The 26,644-nt window shown below is 62.1% G+C and overlaps 1 protein-coding gene across 1 annotated transcript; it reads left to right on the top strand.

The window, feature by feature from the left end:
* Positions 1-8,550: 8,550 nt before the first annotated feature.
* On the top strand, positions 8,551-25,595 carry LOC104055631 (ETS domain-containing transcription factor ERF-like). The gene is made up of 6 exons (XM_054052573.1): positions 8,551-9,018; positions 20,954-21,030; positions 21,761-21,995; positions 23,735-23,921; positions 24,467-24,584; positions 25,309-25,595. Exons 2-6 carry the CDS (start codon positions 20,967-20,969, stop codon positions 25,593-25,595), a joined length of 891 nt encoding a protein of 296 aa, XP_053908548.1. The 5' UTR covers positions 8,551-9,018; positions 20,954-20,966.
* Positions 25,596-26,644: the final 1,049 nt, after the last annotated feature.

The following is a 26,644-nucleotide window of genomic DNA, read 5'->3' as shown; positions in this document are numbered from 1 at the left end:
TGGGATCCGATGGGGACATTGGGGGGGGGTCAACATGGGATCCTATGGGACCCCGTGGGATGTGGGGGGACATAGGGGGGATGGTCTGGGGGGTCCCCATGGGATTTGGGAGGACATGGGGGGGGGTCTGGGGGTCCCCATGGGATGTGGGGGGGACATGGGGGGGGTCTGGGGGTCCCAACAGTGGGGTGACAGGTTGGCTGTTGGGTGTTGATGCCCAGGATGGGACGTTGGGATCCGATGGGGACACTGGGGGGACCCCCCATGGGCGGGGGGGGGTCCCGGCGGTGGGGCGACAGTTGAGCGATGGGCGCATTAACCACTTCATCCGCCTGATTGAATGTTTGCTGCCGCCAAATTGAAACATTAAACAACGCGGGGCGGCGGCGCAAATCGCTCATGAAAGATTCATCGTCCCCGGAATAATGCGCAGCCGAGTCCGGACGGGGGGAACCCCGAGAGCCCCCCCGGGCTGCGCAGGGGGATAGGGCCCGGGATACGGGGTGCTGTGGGGCGCAGATAGGGGATACGGGATGCTGTGGGGTACGGGATACGGGGTGCTGTGGGGCGCAGATAGGGGATACGGGATGCTGTGGGGTACGGGATACGGGATGCTGTGGGGTGTGGGATAGGGGGTGCTGTGGGGCGCAGATAGGGGATACGGGATGGTGTGGGGTACGGGATACGGGGTGCTGTGGGGCGCGGGATAGGGGGTGCTGTGGGGCGCAGGGTAGGGGATACAGGATGCTATGGAGTGTGGGATACGGGGTGCTGTGGGGTGTGGGATATGGGATGCTGTGGGATGCAGGACAGGGGGTATTGGATGCTGTGGGGTGTGGGATGGTGTGGGGTACAGGGTAGGGGATACGGGATACTATGGGGTGTGGGATATGGGATGCTGTGAGGTGTGGGATACGGGGTGCTGTGGGGTGTGGGATATGGGGTGCTGTGGGGCGCAGATAGGGGGTACGGGATGGTGTGGGGTGCAGGGTAGGGGATACGGGATACTATGGGGTGCGGGGTATGGGATGCTGTGGGGTGGGATACGGGATGCTGTGTGGTGCGGGATAGGGGATGGTGTGGGGTAATGTGGAATATGGGATACAGGACGGTGTGGGGTGCAGGATATGGGATACAGGACGGTGTGGGGTACAGGATATGGGGTACAGGATGGTGTGGGGTGCAGGATCCTGTAGGGTACGGGATATGGGATGGTGTGGGATATGGAATACGGGATGCAGGATACCATGGGGTGTGGGATGCAGGATATGGGATGCTGCGGAGTGCAGGGTTTGAGGTGTGGAGTGCAGGAGATGGGATGCTGTGGGGTGCAGGATGCTGTGGGATGTGGGGTGCAGGCTACAGGCATGGGATATGGGACACTGCGGGGCACAGCATGCTATGGGGTGAGATATTGGATGGGGGGTGGGATGTGGGGCACGGAACGTCGTAGAGTGGAATGCGGGCGGCAGGATGCTGTGGGGTGCGAGATGTGGAATGTGGGGTGCAAGGTCTGGGATATGGGGTGCGGGATGCTGCCGGGTGCCTCGGGGTCCTGAGGGCTGCGGGCTGACAGCGAGGGATGTGGAATGCGGGTTGCTGCAAGGCTGGGGGATGCAGGATGTGGGCTGCAGGCTGCTGCGGGGCACGGGATGCGGGATACAGGCTGCTGCAGAGTGCTGTGGGATGCAGGATGTGGGATGCAGGATGTGGGTTGCTGCAGGGTGTGGGATGAAGGCTGCAGGTTGCTGCAGGAGGTGGGATGTAGGATGCAGGCTGCGGGATACAGGCTGCTACGGGATGCAGGATGCACGTTGCTGCAGGACGTGGGATGCAGGCAGCTGTGGGATGCAGGATGCTGTGGGATGCTGGATGTGGGTTGCTGCAGGGTGTAGGATGCAGGATGCGGGATGAAGGCTGCAGGTTGCTGCAGGAGGTGGGATGTAGGATGCAGGCTGCAGGATACAGGCTGCTACGGGATGCAGGATGCACGTTGCTGCAGGACGTAGGATGCAGGCAGCTGCGGGCTGCAGGCAGCTGTGGGATGCAGGCTGCTGTGGGATGCAGGCTGCTGTGGGATGCGGGCTGCTGTGGGCTGCTGTGGGATGCAGGCAGCTGTGGGATGCAGGCAGCTGTGGGATGCGGGATGCTGTGGGATGCGGGATGCTGTGGGATGCGGGCTGCGGGCTGCAGGCTGCTGCAGGACGGGGAAGGCAGGGAGGTGTCCTGGGCCAGGGAACAGCCGGACTCCCCCACACCAGCCCAGCTGCGGATATTGGGGTCCCTGGGGGGATGCGGGGGTGCCCTGGGAGGGAGGGGCACGCGCAGCCACAAGCACACGTGTGTGTGTGTGCACACGGGCCCTGCACACACATGGTGACATGGGACCACACGCGTGTGCACACAGACACGGGTTTGGGGGGCGCTCGGTGCTGTGTGACCCCCTCATGCATCCCAGGGGGGTCCCCATCCTGTCCCCCCCGTGTCCATCTGTCCTGCCTGTCCCCCTGGCCTCCAGCACTGGTGTCCGTCTGTCTGTCTGTCCCACTCTGCCTCCCACCCAGTTTATCTCTGTCCACCCGTCTGCATCCTCACGGCCCCCCTTTATCCGTGCACCCCCCCGGCACCCCTGCATCTCGGTATCCCCCAGCTTTTCATCACCTTCCCGTCACCCCCTTACCCTTCCATCTCCTCTCAACATCTCCATCCCCCCCTTATCCCCCCTTCATCCGTCTGTCACCCCCTTTATCCCCGCATCCCACTTATCCCACATCACCCCCTTATCTCTGCATCCCGCCTTATCCTCGTATCCCCCTTATCTCTCCGCCATCCCTTCTTATCCCTGCACCCCTTTATCCCCGCATACCACTTATCCCCCACATCACCCCTTTATCCCTGTATCCCCCCCCTTATCTCTCGGTCATCCCTTTATCCCTATCCCCCCCTTAGCCCTGCATCCCCCCCCTTATCTCTCTGTATCCCCCTTATCCCTGTCCCCTCCCGTTTTCCCCTCTTCCATCACCCCTCATCCCTTTTCCCTCTCTTTACCACTCCATCACCCCCTTATCTCTGTCCCCCTTTTCCCCCCTTACCCCTCCATCACCCCCCATCCCCTTTCCCTCCCTGTACCCCTCCATCACCCCCATATCCCTATCCCCCCTTTTCTCCCCTTACCCCTCCATCACCCCTCATCCCCTTTCCCTCCCTGTACCCCTCCATCACCCCCATATCCCTATCCCCCCCTTTTCTCCCCTTACCCCTCCATCACCCCTCATCCCCTTTCCCTCCCTGTACCCCTCCATCAACCCCATATCTCTGCCCCCCCTTTCCCCCCCTGTACCCCTCCATCTCCCCTGTATCTCTGCCCCCTCTCCCCCTGTACCCCTCCATCACGCCCTTATCTCTGCACCCCCTTTCCCCCCCGTACCCCTCCATCACCCCCCATATCTCTGCTCCCCCTTACCCCTCCATCACCCCTCATGCCCTTCCCCCCCGTACCCCTCCATCACCCCCATATCTCTCCCCCCTTACCCTTCCATCACCCCCATATCTCTGCCCCCCTGTACCCCTCCATCACCCCTCATCCCCTTTCCCCCCCTGTACCCCCCCATCACCCCCATGTCCCTGCCCCCCTGTCCCCCCCCGTACCCCTCCATCACCCCCATATCCCCTCTCCCCCCCGTCCCCCCCCATCACCCCCCAGCCCGGCTCGTCCCGCCGCCGTCCCTCTGTCCATCCACCCCCTCTCCCCCCTGTACCCCCCCATCACCCCCATGTCCCTGCCCCCCCTGTCCCCCCTGTCCCCCCCCATCACCCCCCATCCCCTTTCCCCCCCCATCACCCCCATCACCCCCATGTCCCTGTCCCCCAGTCCCCCCCCATCACCCCCATCACCCCCATATCCCCTGTCCCCCCCGTACCCCCCCATCACCCCCATATCCCCTCTCCCCCCCGTCCCCCCCCATCACCCCCCAGCCCGGCTCGTCCCGCCGCCGTCCCTCTGTCCATCCCCCCCCTCTCCCTCTCCCCCTCCCCTCTCTCCTTTGTCTCTCCCTCTCTCCCCGCTCTCAAGTGTTTTCAATTTTATTCTGAGTGGAATTAACTACCCCTGATGTCAAATTGCCGCCGCAATCGATAATAATATCTTTACAAAAGAGGATATTCTTCTCTCGGCGAACGGCCCCTGAAAAATGGAAAATTTAGTCGAAATTGATTCATTACTTGACACTTTATAGGCCGGGCCTGCTATTGATCGGGGGCTGTCATGTCCTATCTGCCGTAATCGAAGCTGAGCCGCGCTGTCGATGGGGGTATTTTTCATAATTCCAGGAGAGCAGACAGATACGAAAACACAGGCGGCTCCGGACGGACCCCCCCCGCCGTGGGGGATTGGGGGACCCCCCCCGCCTGTGGGATCAGGGGAGGGATGGGGGGGAAAATGGGGGGACCCCCCTCCTCCCTGCTTGGGATCGTGAGGGGGATTGGGGGGACCCCCTCCCTGCTTGGGATCATGAAGGGGGATTGGGGGACCCCCCCTTGCCTGTGGGACCAGGGGAGAAATTGGGGGACCCCCCCTGCTTGGGATTGTGAGGGTGATTGGGGGACCCCCCCCTTGCCTGTGGGACCAGGGGGGAAATTGGGGGACCCCCCCTGCTTGGGATCATGAAGGGGATTGGGGGGACCCCCTCCCTGCTTGGGATCATGAAGGGGATTGGGGGGACCCCCCCTGCTTGGGATCATGAAGGGGTATTGGGGGACCCCCCCTGCTTGGGATCGTGAGGGGGATTGGGGGACCCCCCCTTGTCTGTGGGACCAGGGGAGGGATAAGGAGGGGGATTGGGGGGACCCTCCTCCCTGCTTGGGATCGTGAGGGGGATTGGGGGACCCCCTCCCTGCTTGGGATCATGAAGGGGATTGGGGGGACCCCCCCTGCTTGGGATCATGAAGGGTATTGGGGGGACCCCCTCCCTGCTTGGGATTATGAAGGGTATTGGGGGACCTCCCCCCTGCTTGGGATCATGAAGGGGATTGGGGGGACCCCCCCTGCTTGGGATCGTGAGGGGGATTGGGGGACCTCCCTTGCTTGTGGGACCAGGGGAGGGACAAGGGGGGGAATGGGGGGACCCCCCTGCTTGGGATCATTGGGATCATGGGGGGAAACGGGGGACCCCCCCTGCCTCTAGGACCAGGGGGGAAATTGGGGGAACCCCCCTGCCTGGGGTCATGGGGGAAATTGGAGGACCCCCCCCTGCCTCTGGGATCGGGGGGATATTGGGGGGACCCCCTGCTTGGGATTAAATGGGGGGATCCCCCACCTTTGGGACCAGGGGGGGAGATTGGGGGACTCCCCTGCCTGTTGGACTGGGGGGAAATTGGGGGGACCCCCCCGGCCTGTGGGACTGGAGGGGAAGGAGGGGCTGCTTGGGATTATTGGAATGAGGGGGATTGGGGGGACCCCTCAGCCTGTGGGACCAGGGGAGGGATGGGGGGGGTTGAGGGGACCCCCCTGCTTGGGATGGATTGGGGGGACCCCCCAGTCTAGGACCCTGGGATGGAGTGGGGGGACCCCCCCCTTGCTTGAGATGGAAGTGGGGTCACCCTCCTATCTGGGATCCTGGGATTGGAGGGACCCCCCCCCCCCGCTATGGGACCACTGGGATGGGGGGGAATTGGGGGACCCCCCCCACCTGTGGGATCCTGGGATGGAAAGGAGGGTTTGGGGGGACCCCCCCTGTATCTGGGACCCTGAGACGGAATAGGGGGACCATGGGAGGGGGGTGGCCAAGGGTAGGGGGGGGACCCCTTAAGAAGTTTTGAGGTAGAGATGGGGTCCCCTCAAACAGAAGGGGGAATTGAATGAATTTGGGGAGTAAAAGGTCTCCCCCAGTCTTCAAATTTGGGGGACGCTTCCTCCCCTCCTCCAAAACTAAAGCTGAGGTTTGGGGAGGGGAGCGCCGTGATGGGCGTGTGGGGGCACACGCGTGTGCAGGGCCATGTGTGGGGGCACACGTGTATGCAGGACTTGGTGTTTGGGGGCACACGCGTGTGCAGGGACTTGTGTTCAGGGGCACACGTGTGTGCAGGACCATGTGTAGGCTCACATGTGTGTGCACGGGAGCACACGTGTGTGCAGGGGCTCACACGAGTGTGCTTTCTCATACACGCTTGTGCCAGCACGGATCCGTGTGCAACCCCGGGCACGAGGAGCTCCTGGATTGCGTGTGTGCTCACACGCACGTCGCGTGTGCAAGCCCGTGCTCATCTGTGACACGCGCGTGTGTGGCCTGGCCCGCAGAGATCGCCCTGGTGCCTCTTCACACGCTTGCACACGCGTGTGCGCGGCCCCTCGCCGGCCTCCCGCGGGTCTGTGCACACGCGTGTGCGCGGCGGACGGCGTCCTCGCCCCTCGCCCCCGGATCGAAGCCCATTCCGGGCCGCGCCGCCACATCTGTTTTCAAATTTGATCAGCGATGAACTTTATTTTCCGAGTTTGAGGAAAATTATATCCATCGATCCGCCGCCCGCTCGGCCGCTACTTAAACCCCGCGCCGCCACCGCCCCTGCCCGCGTCCCTCGGCCCCGCAGCCTCCGGCCTCGCATCCCTCCTGCCCCGCATCCCTCCTGCGTCCCTCTGTCCCCGCGTCCCTCTGTCCCCGCATCCCTCCTGCGTCCCTCTGTCCCCGCGTCCCTCTGTCCCCGCATCCCTCTGTCCCCACGTCCCTCCTGCCCCGCATCCCTCCTGCATCCCTCTGTCCCCGCGTCCCTCTGTCCCCACGTCCCTCCTGCCCCGCATCCCTCCTGCATCCCTCTGTCCCCGCGTCCCTCTGTCCCCGCGTCCCTCTGTCCCCACATCCCTCCTGCCCCAAATCCCTCCCGCGTCCCTCTGTCCCCACATCCCTCTGTCCCCGCGTCCCTCTGTCCCCACATCCCTCCTGCCCCACGTCCCTCCTGCATCCCTCTGTCCCCCCATCCCTCTGTCCCCGTGTCCCTCTGTCCCCGCATCCCTCTGTCCCCACATCCCTCTGTCCCCGCATCCCTCTGTCCCCGTGTCCCTCTGTCCCCGCATCCCTCCTGCCCCAAATCCCTCCTGCATCCCTCTGTCCCCGCATCCCTCAAACCCCGCATCCCTCCTGCGTCCCTCTGTCCCCACATCCCTCCTGCCCCAAATCCCTCCCGCATCCCTCTGTCCCCGCATCCCCTTCCCACCCGCTTCCCGCATCCCTTTCCCTCTCCCTCCATCCCTCCTCTGGGTCCTGCTCTTCTCCCCCGTCCCTGCATCCCCCCCAATCCCTGCTCCCTCCATCCCTTCTCCAATCCCTGCTCCCTCCATCCCTTCTCCGCTCGTTCCATCCCTTCTCCGCTCCCTCCATCCCTTCTCCGCTCGTTCCATCCCTTCTCCGCTCCCTCCATCCCTTCTCCATTCGTTCCATCCCTTCTCCGCTCCCTCCATCCCTTCTCCACTCGTTCCATCCCTTCTCCGCTCCCTCCATCCCTTCTCCACTCGTTCCATCCCTTCTCCGCTCCCTCCATCCCCCTCCCGGGTCCTGCCCTGCTCTGTCCATCTTTGCACCCCTCCTCCGGGTCCTGTCCCGCTCCCCTCATTCCTGTCATCCCTCCTCCATCCCTGCCCCGCTCCCTCCATCCCTCCTCTCCTCTCCTTTCCCTCCCTCCCCCTGCCCCGTCCCTCTCCCCTCCCTTCTCCCCTGCCCGCTCCCTCCATCCCTCTCTCCTCTTCTCGTCCTCCCTCCTTCTTCTCCCGCCGCCACTGCCCCGATCCCTCTATCCCGATCTTTCCGACCCCGATCCCTCCATCCCCGCTGATCCCTGGTCTCTCCATCCCCTCTATCCCGATCCCTCCGTCTCCACCGACCCCGATCCCAACAATCCCGCTGATTCCAACCTCTCTATCCCGATCTTTCCGACCCCAAACCCTCCATCCCTGCTCCCTCCATCCCCTCTATCCCGATCCCTCCACCCCCACCGACCCCAATCCCAACGATCCCGCTGGTACCCATCCCTCTATCCCGATCTTTCCCACCCCGATCCCTCCATCTCCTCCCCTTCCATCCCCTCTGATCCCTATCTCTTCATCCCTTGTCCCTCCATCCCGACCAACCCCGATCCCACCGACCCCTCTCCCTCCATCCCTGTCCCTCCATCCCTTCTGATCCCGATCCCTCCATCCCTGTCCCTCCATCCCCTCTGTCCCGATCCCTCCATCCCTTCTGATCCCGATCCCTCCATCCCTGTCCCTCCATCCCCTCTGATCCCGATCTCTTCATCCCCTCCAGCCCCGCTCCCTCCCGGTCATTCCCTCCCCGCTTCGTCCCACTCCGCTCCCTCCATCCCCGCTGTCCCGATCCCTCCATCCCCGATCCCTGCATCCCTGCTCCCTCCTTCTCCGCTCCCTCCATCCCCGTTCCCTCCATCCCCGCTGTCCCGATCCCTCCATCCCCGATCCCTGCATCCCCGCTCCCTCCTTCTCCGCTCCCTCCATCCCCGCTCCCTCCATCCCCGCTCCCTCCTTCCCCGCTCCTTCCATCCCTGCATCCTCGCTTCCCCGACCCCGGTCCCCGCATCCCCGCCGTCCCGGCTCCATCCCCGCTGTCCCGGTCCCTCCATCCTCATCGTTCCTGGTCCGTCCCCGCTGTCCCTTTCCATCCCCGCTTCCCCGATCCCGGTCCCCGCATTCCCGCTGTCCCGGTCCCTCCATCCTCACCGCCCCTGCTCCGTCCCCGCTGTCCCGGTTCCATCTCCGCTTCCCCGACCTCGATCCCTGCATCCCGGCTCCATCCCCGCTGTCCCGGTCCCTCCATCCTCACCGTCCCCGCTATCCCGGTTCCATCCCCGGTGCCCCCGTCCCCGCTATCCCGGTCCCTCCATCCCCGACTCCGGTCCCTCCATCCTCGCCGTCCCCGTTCCATCCCCGCTATCCCGGTCCCTCCATCCCGGTTCTCCCGGTGCGGATGCCCGGGATCCCTTAGAGTGGCCCCGACCCGGATGCGGAGTCGCCCCGCGGTGAGTTGAGAACTTTCCTCGCGGACGAACCGGATCCCTTCATCCCCCCCACCCCCCCGATCTCGCGCCCATCGCCGTGGCCTCGGGGCGGCTGGGCTTGAGCAAACCCCCCCCTTCCCCTTCCCCTTCCCCTTCCCCCGAGCTCCTCCCGTTCTCTTTCCTCGCCCATCGCCGCGGCTTCGGGGCGCCTCTCCCCGGGCTCCCCCCCGTTCTCCTTCCTCCCAGCGCCCATCGCCGCGGCTTCGGGGCTGCTCTCCCTGGGCTCCCCCCGGAGCACCTCCGGCCCGCTCCCCTCCTCCCCCCCCCCCCCGCCACCGCTCCTCTCCCATCTCCGTGGCCTCGGGGCGGCTCCCCCCGTTCTCCTTCCTCCCAGCGCCCATCGCCGTGGCCTCGGGGCGCCTCTCCCCGGGCTCCCCCCCCGTTCTCCTTCCTCCCAGCGCCCATCGCCATGGCCTCGGGGCGCCTCTCCCCGATCTCTCCCCGGCCCCCAGCGCCCATCGCCGTGGCCTCGGGGCGGCTGTGCCCGCTCCCTCCCACACACCCCCCTCGCCCCCCCCCCCCCCCCCCCCCCAGGCCCCGGTCAGGATCGAAGTTTCTGGCAACAAAGGGAAATAGCGAATCGATCGCGCCGGAGATTAAGAGACAACGGCGGGAATCCATCAGCGGCCCCTACAGACCCCAGAGACCCTATAGACTCTATAGCCCCATAGCCTCCCCATAGCCCCTATAGACTCTGTAGCCTCCCCCCAGCCCCATAGATCCCCCATAGCCCCTATAGACCCTATAGCCCCATAGACCCTATTGACCCTAAAGCACCCCCACATAGCCCCTATAGCTACATAGACCCTATAGTCTCCTATAGAACCCTTAGCCGCTATGAACCCTATGGCCCCCATAGCCCCCTATGGACCCCTTAGCCCCTATGGCTCCTATAGCCTCCATGGACCCCTTAGCCCCTACGGCTCCTATAGCCTCCATGGACCCCTTAGCCCCTACGGCTCCTATAGCCTCCATGGACCCCTTAGCCCCTACGGCTCCTATAGCCTCCATAGACCCCTTAGCCCCTATGGCTCCTATAGCCTCCATAGACCCCTTAGCCCCTATAGCTCCTGCAGCCTCTATAGACCCCCATAACCCTGTACAGACACCTTAGCCCCGTGGCTCCTATAGATCTTATAGATCCTATAGCCCCTCTCCAGTCCCCATAGCCCCTATAGCTTCTATGGTCCCCGCAGCCTCCAGAGCTCCTATAGCCTCTGTAGCTCCCACAGACCCTATGGCTCCTATAGACCCTACAGCCCCTCAACCCTCTATTCCCTGATAGACCCCCCCACCTTATAGACCCCATAGACCCCTACAGACACTATGGGTCCCATACAGCCCCCCCAACCCTTAGAGACCCTATAGACCCCTATAGATCCCACTACCCCTCCATTAATCCCCTTAGGCACAGCAGACCCTATAGACCCTTATAGACCCTATAGACCCTTATAGACCCCTATAGACCCCAGACTCACTCCCAATACTCCCCACACCCTATAGAACCCATAACCCTATAGGCCCCAGCCCCATGGCAGGGGGGGCTGCGGAGTTGGGGGGGGGGGCTCAGTGGTGCCGTGTGTCACGACACGTGCGTGTGCACCGAGAATGTCACGCGTGTGCTGCCGGCTCTGCCCCCCCCCCCCAGTGACCCCAAAGCAGTCGGTTTGAACCCAAAAACCCCTGTGGGGGGTGTGTGGGGGGTGTGCTCAGAATGCGACATGTGTGTGTGTGTGGGGAGCTCACGCGTGCGATCGCACACCCCTGGTGCTCCTGGCAGGGCGGCAGGGCTCGCACACGCGTGTGGCACCGCTGGGAATGCAGGTTCTGAGTGTCCTTTGCACGTGTGCTCCGCACGCCCTTCCACGTGAGCTCCGTGCTCCGCGCACGCCGGTGCCCGTGCTCCGCTCGCCCTCGTCAACGCGCTCTTCCCCGTGTGCTCCGCGTGCATTTGCACGCGTGCTCTGCACACCTCGGCGAGTGTGCTCCGTGCAGCCTCACGCGTGTGCTCCACGTGCCCGTTACCTCCATACACGCGTGCTCTGCACACTCAGGCACACGTACCGTGCACGCCTTTGCGTGTGCATCCTGCACGCCTCGGCACGTGTGCTCTGCCCACCCGCACACGTGTGCTCTGCGCACTCCGAGGCGCGTGCGCTACCCCCCCCCGGGGCTCACACTCTCAGCACACGTGTGCTCTGCACACCCTCACGCGTGTGCTTCGTGCTCTGCACACTGAGGCACGCGTGCTCGGCACGTGTGTCTATGTGTGCTCTGCTCACGTACACGCGTGTGCTCTGCCCGCTCGGACACACGTCTTCCGTGTTCCTTCACACCCGCGTGCCACACGCTCCGCGCTGTCCCGCGTGGCTCTGCCCTTGCTCCCCGGCCCGGGGGTTGCCCCACACGTGTTCGGCGGTGTCGTGGTGTGTCGGCGGCACCGGATCGATCGCAGCGCCACTCGCATCTTGTCACAATAATTTATGGCTCTCATCCCGCCTTGATCGATGCCGGGAATTAGCGCCCGGGCTTCGCCGCCGTCCCCGGCACCACTGTGACCCCCCCGGCACCGCCACGACCCCCCGGGACGCCCGCAGACCCCCAGAGCCTCAGCCCACCGTGTTCGGCATCGCGGCATCGCGGCATTGCGGCATCGGGACGGCATCTCGGCTTGGAGCTGGCGTCTCGGCTTGGTACCAACATCTCGGCTTGATACCGGCATCTCAGTTTGGTACCGGCACCTCGGTTTGGTACCAAGATCTCAGCTTTGTGCCAGCATCTTGGTTTGTTGCCGGCATCTCGGTTTGTTGCCAGCATCTCAGTTTTGAGCCGGCATCTTGGTTTGGTACCAACATCTCAGTTTAATAGCGGTGTCTCAGTTTGGTACCAGCATCTCGGTTTGGTGCCGGCATCTCATCTTGGTACCAGCATCACAATTTGGTACCAACATCTCGGCTTGATACCGGCATCTCAGTTTGGTACCGGCATCTCGGTTTGGTACCAAGATCTCAGCTTTGTGCCAGCATCTCGTTTTGCTGCCGGCATCTCAGTTTTGAGCCGGCATCTTGGTTTGGTACCAGCATCTCGGTTTGGTGCCGGTGTCTCAGTTTGGTACCAGCATCTCATCTTGGTACCAGCATCTCAGTTTGGTACCAACATCTCGGTTTGGTGCCGGGATCTCGATTTGGTACCAAGATCTCAGCTTTGTGCCAGCATCTTGGTTTGTTGCCGGCATCTCAGTTTTGAGCCGGCATCTTGGTTTGGTACCAGCATCTCATCTTGGTACCAGCATCTCAGTTTGGTACCAAGGTCTCGGCTTAGTGTCTGCATCTTCGTTTGTTGCTGGCATCTCGGTTTGGTACCGGCATCTCGGTTTGGTACCGGCATCTCAGTTTGGTACCAACATCTCGGTTCGGTGCCGGCACCTCGGCGTTTCACCAGCACCTCGGCATCAGGCTGGTGCCTTGGCTTTACACCGACACCTCAGTTTCACGCCAGTGTCTCAGCACCGCGCTGGCATCTCAATGTTTTACCGGCATCTCGGCTTCGTGCCGGTGCCTTGGCTTTACACCGACACCTTGGCTTTACACCGGTATCTTGGCATCACCTCAGCAGCTCAGCTTCACGCTGCTGTCTCGGTGTTGTGCCGGCATCTTGGCTTTACACCAGCATCTTGGCATCACACAGGTGTCTTGGCTTCGTGCTGGTGTCTTGGCTTTACCCCAGCACCTCAGCTTTACCCCAGCACCTCGGCTTTACCCCAGCACCTCAGCTTTACCCCAGCACCTCGGCTTTACCCCAGCACCTCAGCTTTACCCCAGCACCTCCACTTTACCCCAGCATCTCGGCTTTACCCCAGCATCTCGGCTTTACCCCAGCACCTCAGCTTTACCCCAGCATCTCGTCTTTACCCCAGCACCTCGGCTTTACCCCTCGGCACAGCCCTGGCATTGTGACTTTGTGCCGGCCTTGCACCGTCGCCCTGGCTTTACGCCGCGTCTCGGTGTCGCACTGGCTTCGTGCAGGCTGCTCAGCTTTACACCAGCCCTTTGGCCCTGACTTTACACCAACACCTTGGCTTTCCCCTCAGCATTTTGGCTTTACACCAGTGTCGTGATCTTGTGCCAGGGCTTTGGGTTTACACCTGTGCTGTGGCTTTACCCCAAGGTTTTGCCTTTACCCCAAGATTTCACCTTTACCCCAAGGTTTCGCCTTTACCCCAAGGTTTTGCCTTTACCCCAAGATTTCACCTTTACCCCAAGGTTTCAGCTTTACCCCAAGATTTCACCTTTACCCCAGGGTTTCGGCTTTACCCCAGGGTTTCAGTTTTACCCCAAGGTTTCGCCTTTACCCCAAGGTTTCAGCTTTACCCCAAGGTTTCGGTTTTACCCCAAGGTTTCCGCTTTACTCCAAGGTTTTGGCTTTACACCAACATCCTGCCCTTACGCCACCGTTCCCCCCTCACGCCGCTGCTTTGCCTTTACACCCTCATCCTGCCTTTGCACCACAGCTCCGGCTTTACCCCTGCGACTCCTCCCGGTTTCTTGGCCCCGTGCTTCGGATTTGTGCCGGCGTCGTCTTCTTGCGCCAAACCTCGTCCTTGCACCAGAGCTCTTTGCCTTTACGCCACTGCTCTGGCTTTACACCAGCACCCTGGCTTTACCCCAGGGCTCTGCCTTTACCCCACCATTGTGCTCTTGCACCACTTTCTGGGCTTCACGGGAGGGCTTCGGCTTTACCCCCACATCTCAGCTTTACACCCACATCCCGGCTTTACCCCAGAATTCTGGCTTTACCCCAACATCCTGTCTTTACCCCCACATCCCGGCTTTACCCCAACATCCAATCTTTACCCCCACATCCCGGCTTTACCTCCACATCCCAGCTTTACTCCTATATCCCGGCTTCACCCCCACATTCCGGCTTTACCCCCACATTCTGTCTTTGCCCCCACATCCTGTCTTTACCCCCACATCCCGGCTTTACCCCAACATCCAATCTTTACCCCCACATCCCGGCTTTACCCCCACATTCCAGCTTTACTCCTATATCCCGGCTTCACCCCCACATTCCGGCTTTACCCCCACATTCTGTCTTTGCCCCCACATTCTGTCTTTACCCCACATCCCGGCTTTACCCCCACATTCCGGCTTTACCCCCACATCCCGGCTTCACCCCCACATTCCAGCTTTACCCCCACATCCCGGCTTTACTCCTATATCCCGGCTTTACCCTCACATTCCATCTTTACCCCCACATTCCACCTTTACCCCCACATCCCGGCTTCACCCCCACATTCCGGCTTTACCCCCACATTCTGTCTTCACCCCCACATCCCGGCTTCACCCCCACCCCTCGGCTCTGCTCGGCCATTGCGGCGTTCCCCCCGTACCCCGGGCTTTACGCTCTCATCCTGACTTTACACCCTCCCCGCCTTTACCCCCTCCGCGGCCGCGCGGGCGAAACGCTTTAAATAAAAGTGGCGTCAGATCTAAAGTGGCTCCAAATGAAGAAAGATGGACCCGCGGCTCCCGGGGGAACACGCGTGTGAGCACTGGAGGGGCTGAGCATCGCACACACGTGTGCCCGGGAACACTCGTGTGAGCCGGCGGGGCTGAGCATCACACACACGTGTGCCTGGGAACACGCGTGTGAGCACTGGTGGGGCTGAGCATCGCACACGCGTGTGCCTGAGAACACCTGTGTGTGCTCACGGGGCTGAGCATTGCACATGCGTGTGCCTGGGAACACGTGTGTGAGCTCACGGGGCTGAGAATCGCACACGCGTGTGGCCGGGAACACACATGTCGTGGATGTGAACACACGTGGGTGCTTTGGGGTCTCGTTGCACACAGGAACACACGTGTCCGACCCCTCACATGCGTGTAAAACCCCCCCGTGTGCAATGCCCCCTCCAGGTGTGCAATCCCCCCCCCCCGTGTGCAATCCCCCCCCTCGTGTGCAATCCCCCCCCCGTGTGCAATCCCCCCCCCCCTCGTGTGCAATCCCCCCCCCCTCGTGTGCAACCTCCTCCCCACATGCTCAGCACCCCCTCCCCTCATTAATTATCCACTGATGGTTAATTAAGGCCCCCCCCCCCCCGGCACCGGATTCGCCCCCTGGCCCCGAGCTTTGATCTGACCCCCCCCGGGCTCCCCCTACATCATTCATATGCCCCTATACGTGGTCTATATGCCCCCCCTCATACCTCATCCATTTTTCCCCCCCCCATATCACCCATACCGACCCCTATACATGGTCTATACGCCCCCCCATATCACCCATACCGACCCCTATACATGGTCTATACGCCCCCCCATATCACCCATACCTACCCCTATGCATCGTCTATACACCTCCCACACATGATCCCCTACACATGATCCATATGGGCCCCCACACCCTATGCATGATCTATACGGCCCTCCCCCAATCCCCTATATGGTCCATACAGCCTCCTCACTCTCTATCCGTGATCCATAGGGTTTCCCCCTACACACACACCCTATGCACAATCCATGGGGTCCTTATGGACACCTAACTGCTCTCATCCCCTATACACAGGATGTATGGATGCATCACCATCCCCATTCCCATCCCCTGTATGTGGTCCATATGGACACACTCTCATCCCCACTGGCTCCATAGGGTCCACTGCAGCCGAAACATTAGACCATCCCGGCTGGCGCAGTATAGAGATCCCTATATGGTGCTTATGCTGCCAAATATAGGGGCCAGGGCTCCTTTAGCGCATATAGGGACCCTATAGCCACCCCTATAGGCCTAGGGGGGGAATATTCCCTATAGGATTGGGGCTCTTTACCCACATCTATAGGGACGCCTCCCATCCTGCAGCCGGATTCTATAGGGGACGTCTCTCGTACACCCCGTATGGCACCTATAGGCACGGGGCTCACGCAGCCATGCTGCCCGTGGGATGTTCTCGCTCTGCAAACAGCTATAGGGGACGGCCCCTATAGCCATGTCTGTGTTTATGGTGTTTGCTCAGCGCGGAGGCAGCGGCGCTACGGGAGCCTATGGAGGGGGGGCTGTACAGCTGCCTATAGGGGAGCCATATGACACCTATAGCTGATGACAGGGGACTTCTTTATATATATGGGTCAGATGTATATTGCTTATAGTTGCATATAGGGAGCCATGTACCACCTATATCTGCACAGAGCGGTCTGGATACCACCTATATCTGCCTGTGGGGGCCCGTATGGCACCTATATCTGCACATAAGGGTCTGGATACCACCAATACCTGCATATGGAAGGGCCATATGTTGTTTCTATCTGCCTATAGGGGGGCTATAGTAGGGTGGAGGGGCTGTATATTCACATTTGGGGGGGCTGTATGCCATGTATAGCCACATATGGGGGCCCTATAGCACCTATAGCTGCACATGGAGGGGGTGTATGCTGCAATATGGGGGGGGCGCTGTGTGCCACCTATAGCTGCATATGGGGGGGAGTGTAAGCCGCTCTAGAGGGGCCCTAAAGCACCTATAGCTGCACACATAGGGCTGTATATTGCTCTATGGGGGCCCTATAGCACCTATAGCCGCCCATGGGGGGCTGTATACCGCTCTATGGAGGCTCTATAGCACCTATAGCCACCCATGGGGGCTCTATACTGCTCTATGGAGGCCCTATAGCACCTATAGCTGCACACATAGGGCTGTATATTGCTCTATGGGGGCCCTATAGCACCTATAGGCGCCCATGGGGGCTCTGTACTGCTCTATGGGTGCCCTATAGCACCTATAGCCGCCCATGGGGGGGCTCTATACCGCTCTATGGAGGCCCTATAGCACCTATAGGCGCCCATGGGGGCTCTATACCGCTCTGTGGGGGCCCTATAGCACCTATAGGTGCCCATGGGGGCTCTATACCGCTCTATGGGGCCCTATAGCACCTATAGCTGCACACATAGGGCTGTATATTGCTCTATGGGGCCCTATAGCACCTATAGGCGCCCATGGGGGCTCTATACCGCTCTATGGGGGCCCTATAGCACCTATAGGTGCCCGTGGGGGAGTCGTATGCGGCTCTCTGTGAAAGGGGGGGCCGTATAGCGCCTATGGGGGGGGCACAGGTGTCTGTCTGTCCGTCCATCCCCCCCTCCTGCCGGGGCCGGTGGATCAAAGCGGCCCCATTGATCCCCGCATCGATCCGGGGGGGGCTCGAGGGGGGGGGGGAGGAAGAGGGGGGGCTGGAGGGGAGGGGGGGGGGCGGGGGGGCGGCTCGGTCCTCGCTGCGATCGCCGCGGGTCATGAAACAACGAGGCCGGAGCCGGCGGGCGGGCGCTAATTGGGACCATGAATAATGCAGGGGGGGGGCGAGGGGGGGCGAGGGGGGGGGGGGGGGCGAGGGGGGGCGAGGAGGGGGCGGGGGGGAGGGGAATCGCCCACCCAGAGCAGCCCCAGCCCAGGGAGAGGGGGGGTATGGGGTGAGGAAGGGGTTAATGGGGGGGGGGGGGAATGAGGGGAGTGGGGGGGTATGGGGTGAGGGAGGGGATATAGGGGAAAAGGCGGGTGTATAGGGTGAGGGAGGGGTTAATGGGGTGAGCAGGGGAGGATGGGGGGGTATAGGGAGGGGGGTATAAGGTGAGGAGGGGGTACATAGGGGTATAAGGGGGTGTATAGGGGAAAGGTGGGTGTATAGGGTGAGGGAGGGGTTGATGGGGTGAGAGGGGGAGAGGGTATAGGGGGGCATATAGGGAGAGGGGGGAGTATAGGGGTGTACAGGGGTATAGGGCGAGGAGAGGGCTATAGGGAAAAGGGGGGGTGTATAGGGTGAGGGGGGGTTAATAGGGTGACGAGGGGGGATATGGGGTGTAAGGGGGTGTGTAGGGTGAGGAGGGGGTGTAGGGGAACAGGGGGTGTATAGGGGAGGGCGGTGGATGTGTAGGGGAAGGGGCTGTGTGTGTGTGGGGGGGGGGGACCCTACACGCAGGGACTGAGCAAATAGGGACCTATAGAAAGAATCCAAGGCTGTAGGGACTGAGGGTGTAGGGGTGCGCGGGAAGGATCGGACCCTATAGGGGATGTACGTGCAGGGGCTGCAGGTATAGGGGTGTAGGGGAAAGAACAGGGCGTAGACGGGATGTATGGGCAGGGATCGAGCCTATAGGGGTGGATGTAAAGGGTCTATAGGGGTGGATATGAAGGAGCTGAGCCTATAGGGGTGGATGTAAAGGGTCTATAGGGGTGGATGTAAAGGGTCTATAGGGGTGGATATGAAGGAGCTGAGCCTATAGGGGTGGATGTAAAGGGTCTATAGGGGTGGATATGAAGGAGCTGAGCCTATAGGGGTGGATATAAAGGGTCTGTAGTGGTGGATATAGAGGAGCGGGACATATAGAGGTGTCTGTGAAGGACAGGAGCGTATGGGGGCATACGTGCAGGGACTGCGAGTGCAGGGCTGTACGTGAAGGAGCCGAGGCTATAGGGGACGTGTGTGTAGGAGCTGAGCCTATACGGGTGGATAGAAAGGCCATGTGTACAAACAACGTTTGTATAAGCCTCTATAGGGGCTGAGTGTATAGGGGACAGGGCTGTAAGTACATAGGTGCTGGGTGTACAAGGGATGGGGCTATAAGAGCCGTGTATATAAGGGCTACGTATATATCTAAGGACCTTGTGTGTATAGGGGACAGGGGCCTAAGAGCTGTGCCTATAAGCGCTGTCTGTATAGGCTCTGTGTACATAAGGGCTGCCTCTCGATAAGCTCTGCACCTCTGCAAGGCTTTGTGTGTTTAGGGGATGGATGTATAGGGGCTGTGTGTATAGGGGATGTGGATAGAAGCTCTGTGTACATAAGCTCTGCATCCCCAGGGGCGCTGGGGGGATATAGGGGCTGTGTGTGTGAGAGCCGGGGGTGCCTATAGGAGCTGTGGCTACGGGCTGTGTGCGTAGGGCTGGGTGTATATAGGGGCTGTGTCTATAGGGCTGTTTATATAGAGCTGTGTCTATAGGGCTGTATCTATAGGGCTGGGTGTATAGGGGCTGTGTCTATAGGGCTGTCTATTGGGTTGTTTATATAGAGCTGTGTCTATAGGGCTGTATCTATAGGGCTGGGTGTATAGGGGCTGTGTCTATAGGGCTGTCTATTGGGTTGTTTATATAGAGCTGTGTCTATAGGGCTGTATCTATAGGGCTGGGTGTATAGGGCCGTGCCTATAGGGCTGTCTATTGGGTTGTTTATATAGAGCTGTGTCTATAGGGCTGTATCTATAGGGCTGGGTGTATAGGGCCGTGCCTATAGGGCTCTGTCTATAGGTATGTTTCTATAGGACTCTATGGGGCAGTGTCTATAGGGGTGTACCTCTGTCTATAGGGCTGTCTATGGGGCTGTATCTATACAGCTGTGTCTATAGGGCTGTGTCTATAGTGCTGTATATATACAGCTGTGTCTACAGGGTTCTATCTATAGGGCTGTATCTACAGGACTGTGTCTATGGGGTTCTATCTATAGGGCTGTGTCTATAGGGCTGTGTCTATAGGACTGTGTCTATGGGGTTCTATCTATAGGGCTGTATCTATAGGACTGTGTCTGGGGTTGTATCTATAGGGCTGTATTTATAGGGCTGTGTCTATAGGGGTCTGTCTATGGGGTTCTGTGTATAGGGCTATGTCTATAGGGCTCTATCTATGGGGTTGTATATATAGGGCTGTATCTATAGGACTGTATTTATAGGGCTGTGTCTACAGGGCTCTGTCTATGGGGTTGTATCTATAGGGCTGTGTCTATAGGGGTCTGTCTGTGGGGTTCTATCTATAGGGCTGTGTCTATAGGGGTCTGTCTGTGGGGTTGTATCTATAGGGCTGTGTCTATGGGGCTGTGTCTATAGGGCTCTGTCTATGGGGTTCTATCTATAGGGCTGTGTCTATAGGGCTGTCTATAGGTGTGTCTATGGGGCCGTGTGCGCGAGCTCTCGCCGTGGCTGCCGGTGGCCGCGGGCCGCGATTCCCTGGGCTCCTCGTTAGCGCCGAGCCCGGATCAAAACTAACGAGGAAACGGAGCAGGTGCCGGGGGGCACCGGGGGGAAAAGGGAAGAGGGGGGCTGGGGGGGCACCCGGCCTCCCCGCGACCCACATACAGCCCCACATCCCCCCCTGCACCCTCAAAATCCAACCCTGTGCCCCAAAATTCACACCTGCACCCCTAAATCCACCCCTGCACCCCCAAATCCACCCCTGTGCTACCAAAATCCACCCCTGCACCCCTAAAATCCACCAATGAGCCCCCCAAATCCACCCCTGTGCTACGAAAATCCACCCCTGCACCCTCAAAATCCAACCCTGTGCCCCAAAATTCACACCTGCACCCCCAAATCCACCCCTGCACCCCCAAATCTACCCCTGTGCTACCAAAATCCACCCCTGCACCCCCAAATCCACCCCTGACCCCCCAAATCCACCTTTGTGCCCCAAAACCCAACCCGTGCCCCCAACATCCAATCCCGTGCCCCCAAATCCACCCCCGCGCCCCCCCAAATCCACCCTATGCCCCCAAGATCCACCCCTGAGCTACTGAAATCCACCCCTGTGCCCCCAAAATCCAAACCCGCACCCCCAAAATCCACCCTTGTGCCTCACAAAATCCACCTCTGTGCCCCCAAAATCCACTCCTGAGCCCCAAAATCCACCCCTGTTCCCCCAAAATCCACCCCTGCACTTCCTAAATCCACCCCTGCACCCCCAATATCCACCCTGCGCCCCAAAAATCCACACCTGCACTACCAAAATCTACCCCTGCATCCCTAAAATCCACCCCTGCACCCCCAAAATCCACTCCTTTGCCCCCAAATCTACCTCTGCACTACCAAAATCCACCCCTGCGCCCCAAAATCCACTCCTGTGCCCCCAAAATCCCCCCTGCCCCCCCAGGTGTGACCCTGCCATGGACTGCAGCTGCGTCTCTGACCTCCTCCTCACCGCCCCGGTGCCCGCGCTCTGGACCCCAGGTACCCCCAGACACACGGACAGCAGGGACGGATGGGCTCGGGGACCCCCCAGGGCACCCCAATGTCACCGGGACCCATGGGGACATCATCCCTGGGATCCATGGGGCCATTGTCACTGGGATCCATGGGGCCATCGTTCTCGAGCATCTTGGTGTCCCCAGGATCCATGGGGCCATCATCCTTGGGATCCATGGGGCCATTGTCACTGGGATCCATGGGGCCATTGTTCTCGAGGACATTGGTGTCACCGTTGGTGTCCCGAGGACACTGGTGATTGGCTATAAGGGCCATCATCCCTGGGATCCATGGGGCCACCATCACCAGGACTCATGGGGCCATCGTTCTTGAGCACATTGGTGTCCTCAGGATCTGTGGGGCCATCACCCTTGGGATCCATGGGGCCATTGTTCTTGACGACATTGGTGTCCCCGGGATCTATGGGGCCATCATCCCTGGGATCCATGGGGCCATTGTCACTGGGATCCATGGGGCCATCGTTCTCGAGCACCTTGGTGTCACCAGGATCCGTGGGGCCATCATCCTTGGAATCCATGGGGCCATCGTTCTTGAGGACATTGGTGTCCCCAGGATCCATGGGGCCATTGTTCTTGAGCACATTGGTGTCACCAGGATCCGTGGGGCCATCATCCCTGGGATCCATGGGGCCATCGTTCTCGAGGACGTGGTCTCCCCGGGATCCGCAGCCCCACGGCGTCCCCTTCTCTTCCAGGCTTCGCCTTTCCGGACTGGGCCTACAAACCGGAGTCGAGCCCCGGCTCGCGGCAGATCCAGCTCTGGCATTTCATCCTGGAGCTGCTGCGCAAGGACGAGTACCGCGAGGTCATCGCCTGGCAGGGAGACTACGGCGAGTTCGTCATCAAAGACCCCGACGAGGTGGCGCGGCTGTGGGGCGTCCGCAAGTGCAAACCCCACATGAACTACGACAAACTCAGCCGCGCCCTCCGGTGAGCACTGGGAGCACTGGGAGGGACTGGGAGGGAGCAGGAGGCACTGGGAGGGAACTGGGAGGGAACTGGGAGGGAGCAGGAGGCACTGGGAGGGAACTGGGAGGGAACTGGGAGGGAGCAGGAGGCACTGGGAGGGAACTGGGAGGGAGCAGGAGGCACTGGGAGAGAACTGGGAGGAAGCAGGAGGCACTGGGAGAGAGCAGGAGGCACTGGGAGGGCACTGGGAGAGAGCAGGAGGCACTGGGAGGGCACTGGGAGGTACTGGGAGGGAACTGGGAGGGAACTGGGAGGGACCATGAAGAACTGGGAGGGAGCAGGAGGCACTGGGAGGGAGCAGGAGGCACTGGGAGGGAACTGGGAGGGAGCAGGAGGCACTGGGAGGGCACTGGGAGGTACTGGGAGGGAACTGGGAGGGAGCAGGAGGCACTGGGAGAGAGCAGGAGGCACTGGGAGGGCACTGGGAGAGAGCAGGAGGCACTGGGAGGGCACTGGGAGGTACTGGGAGGGAACTGGGAGGGAACTGGGAGGGACCATGAAGAACTGGGAGGGAGCAGGAGGCACTGGGAGGGAGCAGGAGGCACTGGGAGGGAACTGGGAGGGAGCAGGAGGCACTGGGAGGGCACTGGGAGGTACTGGGAGGGAACTGGGAGGGAGCAGGAGGCACTGGGAGAGAGCAGGAGGCACTGGGAGGGCACTGGGAGAGAGCAGGAGGCACTGGGAGGGCACTGGGAGGTACTGGGAGGGAACTGGGAGGGAACTGGGAGGGACCATGAAGAACTGGGAGGGAGCAGGAGGCACTGGGAGGGAGCAGGAGGCACTGGGAGGGAACTGGGAGGGAGCAGGAGGCACTGGGAGGGAACTGGAAGAGAGCAGGAGGCACTGGGAGAGAACTGGGAGGGAGCAGGAGGCACTGGGAGGGAACTGGGAGGGAGCAGGAGGGTACTGGGAGGGAGCAGGAGGCACTGGGAGGGAACTGGGAGGGAGCAGGAGGCACTGGGAGGGAACTGGGAGAGAGCAGGAGGCACTGGGAGGGAACTGGGAGGGAGCAGGAGGCACTGGGAGGGAACTGGGAGAGAGCAGGAGGCACTGGGAGGGAACTGGGAGGGAACTGGGGCAGAGCAGGAGGCACTGGCAGCGTGGGGAGGCACTGGGGTGCAGGGATACGGGGGGTACTGGGAGGGAGCGGGAGGTACTGGGAACACTGGGAGGGAGCAGGAGGGCACCGGGAGCACTAGGAGGGAGCGGGAGGCACTGGAAACACTGGGAGGGTGCAGGAGGGCACTGGGAGGGAGCGGGAGGGCACTGGAAGGGAGCGGGAGGCACTGGGAGCACTGGGAGAGAGCGGGAGGCACTGGGAGCACTGGGAGGGAGCAGGAGGCACTGGGAGGGAGCAGGAGGTACTGGGAGGGAGCAGGAGGTACTGGGAGGGAGCGGGAGGCACCGGGAGGGCACTGGGAGGGAGCGGGAGGTACTGGGAGGGAGCGGGAGGCACCGGGAGGGCACTGGGAGGGAGCGGGAGGTACTGGGAGGGAGCGGGAGGTACTGGGAGCACTGGGAGGGAGCGGGAGGTACTGGGAGGGAGCGGGAGGCACTGGGAGCACTGGGTATACTGGGATGCTGAGGGTACTGGCTTTGCTGGTGACTCTGGGGGGCACTGGGGGGCACTGGGGGTCCCTGTGGGTCCCTGGGGGTCCCGGTGGGATCCGGGGGGGTCACCCCGCCATGCCCCCCCCCAGGTACTACTACAATAAGCGGATTCTGCACAAGACGAAGGGGAAGCGCTTCACCTATAAATTCAACTTCAGCAAAGTGGTGTTGGTGAACTGCCCTCTGCTGGAGCTGCCGGGGGCGGCGCCGCTGCTGCTGCCCTTCCCCGGGGGGGGGCACGGGGGGGGCCCCGACTGCGCCCCCATCAGCGCCGAGGTACCGGGGGGGGCGGCAACCAAGGGGTTAAAGGGGGGAGCGGCAACGAAGGGGTTAAAGGGGGGGGGTGTGACTGCGGGGCTATAAAGGGGGGGCTATGGGGGGGCTATGGGGGGCTATAAGGGACGGCCTGTAAGGGGGAGGTTGTAAGGGGGTCTATAAGGGAGGGGGCAATAAGGAGGAGGGCTATAAGGGCAGCTATAAGGGGGAGGCCTATAAGGGAGGGCTATAAAGGGGTCTATGGGGGGGCTAAGGGGGGCTATAAGGGAGGGGCTATAAGGGATAGGGGTATGGGGAGGGGGCTATAAGGGCGGGCTATAAGGGATAGGGGTATGGGGAGGGGGCTATAAGGGAGGGGCTATAAGGAGGGGGCTATAAAGGGGTCTGTAGGGGCGTTATAAAGGGGACCGTGGGGGGACTAAGGGGGGCTATAACGGAGGGGCTATAAGGGAGGGGCTATAAGGGGGATCTCTAAAGGGGGGGGGTCTACAAGGGGGTATAAGGGGTTCTGTGGGTCCCTCTAAGGGGTCCCTCGGCCCCCGCAGGCGCTGCAGTCGCTGTTCTGCCCCCCCCGCCCCGACCCCCCCGTGCGGGGCCCCCCCCTCTTCGAGCGGCCGGAGCCCGACAAGCTGCGGCTCGAGGCGATGCCGTTCCTGGGCCCGGGTCAGCGGGGGGGGGAAATGGGGGGCGAGGGGGGGCGATGGGGGGCGAGGGGGGGCAGTGGGGGGCAAGAGGGGGCAATGGGGGGTAAGGGGAGGGGGTGCCGTTCCTGGGCCCGGGTCAGCGGGGGGGTTAAATGGGGGGGGAATGGGGGGAATGTGGGGGGGGAATGGGGGGCAAGAGGGGGCAATGGGGGGTAAGGGGAGGGGGTGCCGTTCCTGGGCCCGGGTCAGCCGGGGGGGCGATGGGGGTAAATGGGGGGCAGTGGCGGGCAATGAGGGGGAATGGGGGGACAATGGGGGGGACAATGGGGGTGGAATGGGGACAATGGGGGGGGAATGGGGGGCAATGGGGGGTAAGGGGAGGGGGTGCCGTTCCTGGGCCCGGTCAGCCGGGGGGAGGGGGCAATGGCGGGGGACATGGGGGGGATGATGGGGGGGAAATGGGGGGAGGCAACGGGGGAGGCATGGAGGGATAATGGGGGGTGGTTGGGGGACATGGGGGGGCAATGGGGGAGGGGGCAGAGGGGCAGTGGGATGGGGGGGGTCCCTGTCCCGTGTGTCCCCCCCCGCCTTGGGGGGGTTCCCTTTGGGGCTCTGGGGGGGACTCCCCTCGCTGTGAGGGGTCCCTGTCTGGGTTCTGGGGGGAGGGGGTGTCCCTCTGGGTCTCGGGGGGAGGGGTCCCCTCCCACCCCTGACACCCCCCCCCCCTTTTTCCCCCCCCCCAGGGCTCCCCCCGCTGCCAAAGGCGCCGCTGTTGGGGGGTCTGGGGGGTCTCCCCGAGTGCCCCTGGGGTTGGGGTCCCTGCGTGCCCCTCTGCGCCCCCCCGCTGTGCCCCCTCCCCGCGGGGCTGCTGCCCCCCCCGGGGCCCCCCCCGGGCCCCCCCCCGGCGGGATCCGGAGCGGGATCCGGATTGGGGCCAGAGCCCGGCTCGGATTCGGAGCTGGAGGTGACGGATGGGGGGGGGGGGGCCAGCTCGGGGGACGAGGGGGGGAGCCCCCCCCCCCGGCAATGAACACACCCCCCGGCACCCCTAAAATGGAAGGGGGGGCACCCCGAAATGGGGCGGGACCCCAAATTAGGGGGGACACACACACCCTGACACCCCAAAATGAGGGCCCTGACCCCCCCGAAATTGGAGGGGGCACCCCGAAATGGGGGCCCTGACACCCCAAAATGGGGGGGGGGCTGACGCCCAAACATGGGGAGGCCCTGACACCCCTAAAGGGGGGGGCCGATTCCCCCAAATGGGGGGCCCTAATACCCCCAAGATGGGTGAAGGGGACTCTGTCACCCATAAAATGGGGGGGCCCTGACACCCCTAAAGGGGGGGAGCTGATAACCCTAAATGGGGGGGCTTGACACCCCCAAAATGGCTGAAGGGGACCCTGTCACCCATAAAATGGGGGGGCCCTGATACCCCTAAATTGGTTGAAGGGGATTCTAACACACCCAAATGGGGGGGCTGACACCCCAAAATGGGGGGGCTGATAACCCCAAATAGATGGGCCCTGGTACCCCTAAATGGGGGGTGCCTGACACCCCCAAAATGGGTGAAGGGGACTCTGACACCCCAAAAGGGGGAGGTGACACTCCAACAGATTGGGGGCGGGGCCTGACACCCCCCAATTCAGAGCCCAGGGAACCCAGAGACCCCAAAATGGGGGGGGTCTGACACCCCCAAAATGGGCGAAGGGAATCCTGACACCCCAAAATGGGGGGGAGGTGACACTCCCAAACATGGCGGGGGGGGACCTCAGGGTCCTGAACTTGACCCCTGCGCCCCCCCTCCATTTGTGACCTCCCCCCCTCCCCCGGCACCCCACAGCCCTGCCCTGCCCCTGCTCCTTAGGGGGGGGGTCTCTCGCCCCCCCCTCCCCCGGGACACCCCCTCAGCATCTGTGCAGTTTGGGGCCCCCCCTCTGTGCCCCCTCCCCTTTTTACCCCCCTCCACTGGAAGTGCAATATTGTCTGTGCCCCCCCCCCCCCCGCTTTGCATCGTTGTGATGGAGGAACCCCCCCAACCCCCCCGCGCTCCCCCTTCTGTAAATACCCCCCCCGTAC

Source organism: Cuculus canorus, chromosome 35, assembly GCF_017976375.1.
Source record: "Cuculus canorus isolate bCucCan1 chromosome 35, bCucCan1.pri, whole genome shotgun sequence".
In the NCBI taxonomy this organism is placed as follows: domain Eukaryota; kingdom Metazoa; phylum Chordata; class Aves; order Cuculiformes; family Cuculidae; genus Cuculus; species Cuculus canorus.
This window is presented reverse-complemented; position numbering and strand designations above follow the sequence as displayed.